Source organism: Montipora foliosa, chromosome 14 (genome assembly GCF_036669935.1).
Source record: "Montipora foliosa isolate CH-2021 chromosome 14, ASM3666993v2, whole genome shotgun sequence".
NCBI classification, from domain to species: domain Eukaryota; kingdom Metazoa; phylum Cnidaria; class Anthozoa; order Scleractinia; family Acroporidae; genus Montipora; species Montipora foliosa.
Window position 1 is genome coordinate 8,136,811 of NC_090882.1, and position 7,008 is coordinate 8,143,818.

General features: G+C 41.3%; 1 protein-coding gene across 1 annotated transcript in view; it reads right to left on the reverse strand.

The window, feature by feature from the left end:
• Positions 1 to 1,234, reverse strand: part of LOC137984852 (G-protein coupled receptor 135-like) — a 2,173-nt gene extending 939 nt beyond the window's left edge. The window contains exon 1 of the mRNA XM_068832166.1: positions 1 to 1,234. This exon is cut by the window's left edge and continues 939 nt beyond it. Coding sequence (XP_068688267.1) covers positions 1 to 1,015 — 1,015 coding nt within the window. The 5' untranslated portion in view covers positions 1,016 to 1,234.
• Between the last annotated feature and the right edge of the window lie 5,774 nt (positions 1,235 to 7,008).

Here is a 7,008-nt window from a genome sequence, read left to right on the forward strand (position 1 = left end):
GAATGTTTTTGTGCCGAAATCTTTGCCTACTGTGCCGAAGTATTATGCTAATTCGAGGGTTTCGAAAAGCGTACACCAACGGATTGATGCTAGAAGAAGCGAAAGCTATGCAAACACCAAAAGCCATGGCTTCTCTCAATTTCAAACGTTCAGTTTGTCGCTTGCTTAGTGATAAATGAAGCGATATCACACAAATGGGTAGCCAACAACAAAGATGAAGAATTGTAATGAAAAACAGGGTTCGTGTAGTCTTAATTTCTGCACCCAAACGTATGGTCTTCATATTTCCAGTGCCTATAGGCCTTATACCTTTGGAACCTCTCCATAGAGACTTCGAAATTTTTAAGAATACACCGATCATGAGAGCCATTGGAATTAAAAAGCACATAGCGACATACATAACACTACAAATTCGCAAGGATTTTTTTTTGCCAGTATTTAGCAGGGGAAAGCAAGACAGTCCCAAAGAGAAGCCAGGAGAGGCTCTGCCGCATTGAAGAGCTTCTCCTCTTACAACCGTCGAGGATATGGCGAAGATCAAAGTCCACAAATATGCAACAAATATTATTTGCGCCGTTCCCTTTGGAGAGATTTTTTTCCTTCCTGAATGTTTGATGACAAAGTAGCGCTCTATGATCAGTAGAGTCAAGGCAAGGTTCGATGAAGCAGCGAACCATTCGAATGTAAACCCAATAAAAACACAAAGCCAGTGGTTCGTGCGAGGCGAATACGTGTTGCTCAATAGTCTAAGATACGGGGGAATGGAAATTAGGGCGAATAGAAGCTGGGCGAGAGCCATGTTGACAAAAAATGCGTTTGTAACTGTGCGAAGTTGATAATGACGTGAGACAATTATGCAAACCGCACTGTTTCCTAAAACGCTCAAAATTAAAATAATGAGCAAGGAAACTTTGAAGACGACCTCAGAGACTTCCAGTGACATATTCTCGCATACCATGGTCTTGTTCCTTTCTAAAACAGACACTATGGAATCATTGTTATCGCAGTCCGCCATTCGGAAAAAAACTGAAGAAAATGACGGTTGCCTTAAGTTCAGTGGCCAATGTTGCACACTGACTGCAACTACGATTCAAAGTTGTTTATAAAACTCACAGGCACGAGCCTGAGTTTAAAAATTTTGATGCCCTTGCGTGATGTCAAGACGAACCCGAGCTCCATAGTTTGTCGTACAGTTGTTTCAGTTTGAGCATTCAGTTGCAACTAGGTCGGCGCAGTCTCCTTTTCAAGACTGAAATGTTTATTCATGACGCTGACAGTATAAGACAGATGTTTTTGTTGTCATTTAAAGTGCAAACGAAATGCATCTCTGCTCTAAATTTAAATGTATATATATGTTAAGGAGCCATAAACGGCTGCTGAACAATGACGAATAGATGACGTCCGCAACAAGAAAACACATTATAATATTTGCGAGTGAACCAGTATTAAATCCTCGCGTTTATTCGATCACGGATTTGATGGACAAAGGACTCAGACGCGTCTCTAGCCGTCGAAAAACAATTTTTAAAACGTCGTTTTCAAAACTACAACCACTGTTGAATTTTAAGAAAGGAGTCTTCTGTTTACGTTTAGTTGTTTTAATTTGTCACTTAGAGAGTAAGACTGTAGATTTTCTCGAATATTAATAATACGGTGATAAGGCCATTGGGTAAAACATTAGAGTCGGAAACAAATTATTTCTTGTCGCATCATTAATCCAAAAAGGCTTTCATTTGAGTTTTTTTGTAAAGAGAAATAGAAAGCTGTTTTTCTTTAGTCTCCCCGTCTAGTTGCTATTTCTTTCTTTCGCTAATGAGAGACTTTTAAGTTAATGGCATATCGTACATGTAATTTAGTTATAAAAGTACGGGTTTAAAATGAAGGCTCCTAAAAAATGGAAAGTGTTTAGAATTTATTACATTTTCTCGTTAGATCCCCTTTCATCAAAAATTTTAAAATTGACCAATGAAGAGAAAATTAAAAATGTACACCATTTATCAAGGAATGAAGTTATGGAATCATACTGCCTTCCTAATGTTAGGAAGATTAATAATATTGTCAAAGTAGCTCGCTTAAACCAGGAAAAACAACCCCATTTAGCGATTGCTTTAATTAAGCTTTATAGGCGAGGGACAAAATTTCCCCAACATAATCACAGTGTTAAGGGACGCCCTTGATAAGTTCACCGGTATTGAGACGACAAGGTGTATTCAAGACAAGTCTCCTGAGGGTAATATTTGAGATAATCGCTCAATATCGGTGCCAATTTACTAAAAAGAACATTCGGACCATTTCCTCAACTAATTAACAATTACTTCACGAGGGCGCGTCGGATATGAGATGACAGATAGCCAAAGGGGCGCTTAACACCCAGTTGGCTATATTCATCTCATGTCCAACAAGCGCGAGTGGAGTAATATTTTTTTATTAAAAGCGCTCATAAATTAATGGTTAAATCTACCCTACTTATTGATGAAAAAAAAGTGTGTTAGTAACATCACTTTTAATGACTATTTTCAATAAATACAAATTCCATTTTATTAATTCAAACTGAAATACAAAAAATATCGCCTTTCTTTTTCTCACGAGACTGCAAAAATGAGCCGCATTTTTGCTCGAACTACAATCCCACAAACCACGGCTCACCAGGCCTCCGAAATTTGCCGGCAAAATAGCAATTTATGAAGAATGAGACTGGGTTGAGACTGGAACCCATGACCCGGAGTCTACAACTCTACTGTGTTTGTGTAACAACGTTTTCACAGACCGATTTATTTTTAGATCGAATTTTCCGCGAATGAGACTCCCACAGGAGCCCGATGACCAATTACAAGAAATTAAGCTGACGTCATAGGGTCACCGAACCGGAACTGCCTTTGTTTTTTGACCTAATTCTCGGGAAGAGCTAGTCTAAAAATAAACCTACTTGTGAAAACGCCGTTTCACAGACGCTGTATGGAAGTTGCACGCTCCATATGGGCTCCTGGTTGAGACGTAATTTGTGATAATTGTAAATTAGCATAAATGACCATAAATTGCTATTTTGCTGCAGGTATGTATCAGAGGACTGGTAAGCCGTAGCCTACGAGCATGCTCTCCGAGAGACTGGGGTTGTCTAATTCTACCCCCAACCCCAGTCCCTCGGAGAGCCTGCACGCAGGCTAGGTAAGCCGTGGTTTGAGGATAGGCTCGGTCATTCTACGGTCAGCCTTTGCTGCGTGCGCAAGTCCAGTTTCGTTTATTGTTATATCGCGCTTAAGTCTTAAGTCTTATGCCTTCTTTAGGCTGAATATGACAGCATTCTTTTACAATGTAAATTGTGTTTTTAATGAATACCCTAGAATCCCAAGGGTCGCACCACTTCTTTGGTCGGGGTTACACGTTTCCGGTTTTTTTTCCCATCTGCTGAAAACTTGCAAGGATGATTAGAACGAGTGCCGCTATAAGCTAAATCCACAGCTGAAGGAAAGGTTAGTTGGGTTAAAATTGTGTACAGCTTTGAATGTCATAGTTACAGCGCTAAGGTGACAACGGACTTCAAGGGTGTCCCAGCCAAGCGGCTGCTGCATGGAGGTGACACAGGAGGGCCTTGAGTAAACAGAGCACACGAATCATCTAGCACATCGTTGAACAGCTTCCAGAGTATTTATGTGCTGTTTTTCAAAAGGACTACATGCAGCTGACCCATATTCAGCATGAAGTCTTACAAGAGAATTGTACGCGTGGGCCTGACTGCATTAATAACAATTTCTACTGACATAAGAGGTATCTTCATCGCCTTACTATTTTTAACAAAGTGGAGAAGGGAATCCCATTACAGGTTATTTTGGATGAAAACACCAAGATATTTATGGCAAGAGATAGGCTCTAACAAGTGGTATGTTACAAAGCCTATAGTTGGCTGGAAGCACCCCCTATAAACTCTTAAAGGGTTAAGGGGTGAACTGGTCATTGACATAATATTACATTTAGTTAGAATAAAGCAAGTAATGGCCCAAGAAGATAGAGTGTCAAGGTCTTTTTGAAATAGACTGTAGTCATGAATACTTGTATTTTCAGAGTAAAGAAAACCATCATCAGCAAGTAATTTAATTTTCGAGCTAAGGATAAAAACAAAGTCATTATTATATCAGGAACAAGAGAGCTCCAAAGACGGTGCCTTGAGGGACGCCAGAGGTGACGCTGGTCCAGGATGACTTTGATACCTGAACACATTGCAAGCGGTCCAGCAGGAAGTTAGATTCATCTTTTAACGATGAAAACACCCAAAACAATCCATGTCATAGACGTAGCCACAAAAACCTTGGTTATTTGTTCATCGAACCTTCTTTCGCAAGATTCCAATCCTACGAGCTCGAATTTTTCATAAACATCCGCAGTCTGGAGATAGTGCCGCTTAGGGAATCCATAAAGTCTCTCAAGTCATCAGTGTCACTGGTGTCGGAAAGGTTCGCCATATTTTCCACTCTCTCTGAGTGACTTCTTCACGTATGACTGATTATTATGTACATTTTTGCGTGCACTGCTGACTTCCCTAGCTCGATTGCTCGAGCAAAGGTAATTGATATTCTCACAAGGTGAAATTTTATTCTCGTTTGGTACTTTCTCAAACTCGTCATGCGATGATGACTGGTTCTGAGCACATTGTGGCATCAATCTTATGCTCGATATGTGGTTTCCCTTTCTCGTATGGTGATGTCTTTATCTCACACATCGAACACTGAAACTCGTTTAGTGATTTCTAATTCTGGCATTGTAGTTTTTAGATCTCGATTACTGATCACTCAAACTGGTAGGATGATTTTCATTTCTCATACATTGATTTCTTGATCTCACCTATCGATTAATGAAACTCGATAGATCAGTGATTTCAATCTGGAGATTGAACTCACCTATCGAGTTTATGTGTATATATGTGTGTGTTCCCTTTAGCAAGGCGCATGCGCACACTTTGTAATCTGCGACTTCTTTGCTTACCATATGACAGATAAAATGACTTTTCCCTTGAATACATAAGCCATCGAATTCTTACGTTAAATTGACAAGGGCGGTTTGGAGCTGTGAGTAGGCGTGGGATTTGTCTCATATGGTTTAGGGGCCGACATATCTCTCCCTCAATGCCGTACCGGGAGGCAAGGTCGGTAGCAGAAAGCAGCGAAGGGCCAACTGCGTCCAAAAGCGATCGCACGGGCCGAAATCCCGGGACGATTCGTTTGGTACGACGCTCCAGCGCCGGGTCTGGAGGTACTGCGTTTTTCTCTCTTGTTCAAACATTCCGTCCGCGCATGCGTCAACGTTCTGGCTCTCCGGTACGTAGCCTACCAATAAAAAAAAAAAAGATGCTGGCTGGTTTTTATAAGGAATTGACATTTCAGTTGAACAGATTCTACAGGCATAAACTCGTAAGGTAAGAGGCGCGCGTGTCTGGTCTTCTCGCGACAGAGGTGAGAGATAGTTTCATGCAGACTGGTTCAGCTAAAATGCTCTGTTGTAAACATGGCGATTCACGAGTGAAGTTGTCTCTCTGGCCTTTCTGTGGACGAAATCCAGGACCTACCGATACAATTTGGGCACGTTTTGAAAGCTAAAAGCTTCATTCAGTGCTGTATTTTGCTGGTAGGACTGGGTGACCTGACACTTGAAAAATCAATGAAATGAGAATCGGGGGGCTTCCCTTGTCATGGAATGACAGAATTACCCAGAATTCTTTTTGGACACGAAAGCACGAGACTGGCCTTCATCAAATGGCTAAAGCGCGGCCGGAGCAAAAAGTAGTGAGAAGAAGATCACTAGCCCGATACTAAGGAGTAACCCTGGTGTGTGCTGTTAACGAAGACTTTTGATTTCTGAAGAAGCTTTTACTCTGGAAAACTCGCAACAAAGTAGTGTTTTTTTTCGCTGTTATTCCTCGTAGTAAAAAAACTGGCCTTTAGTAATTTCTTGTCAAGCAAAGGGTATAATGTAAATAACAGAATACTGAGATATATATTTGCAAATTACCTGTCCTTTTACCACTTAAGTCAAACTGTACATCTCTATGCAGTAAGCGCATTCAAAATCCTCTCATGCATGATCTTCGCGGAAATTACCGGTACATTCTGTCCCTCAATAAACCTAAACAACCAGTTATGGTCTTAAGGAAGGGTTACGTTTTTGCAAACATTGGTCGCGTAGCACTTATATTTGAACAGACTTAACTGATTAGAGTGTAATGTGAAGTGCTAAGTTTCTACCCCATATGAACCATGTGAGCGTTAGCCCTACGAATGGAAATGGGGCCACACAAGGACAGAGAAAAACTCTGACCAGGGTGGGAATTGAACCCACGACCTTCGGGTTAGATCACCGCTGGTTCAATTCCCACCTTGGTCAGAGTTTTTCTCTGTCCTTGTGTGTGGGCCCATTTCCATTCGTAGGGCTAACGCTCACATGGTTTATATGAAGTAGATACTTGGCACTTCACATTACACTCTAATCAGTTAAATCTCTTTTGTGTGGTCGCCTGTTCCAATGACAGGAATGGCTCTCGAACACAACGATTCTCGGAATCCTTTAAAAAAAGCAAAAGCCCATTGCCTGGAGCTTCCATAGTGTACCTTTGAGTCAACCTAGACTTTCGAAAAGTCCTTCGTCCTCGCTCATTCGCCTCGCGTCTCGAAAAATGACGCTGAGCAAGCCAAAACATTCTCTCCTGGGTTCTCGTGAGGTCGACTTGTCGCAAGTCTAGAGTTAACTCTGTCCTGCGTCTTTTACCTTTGTTCGAAGAACTAAGTATAGCTTTCGGCTCCGTTTTTGGACTTAAGACTTTTTCCATTGTTCGTGTCGCGATTTGGCTGCGCATACGTAAGTTTATTTACCTCGCACCGAGTTCGAATCCTGCTTGGACTGCCTCCTCATTTAGAGGTAATCGCGATGACCACTAAACTACGGTGTTGGGAAAAATATGTATTGAAGAACTGTGTACGTGACCGGAAACGAGTTTTTGTGTTTTCGTTATACGCAAAGAGC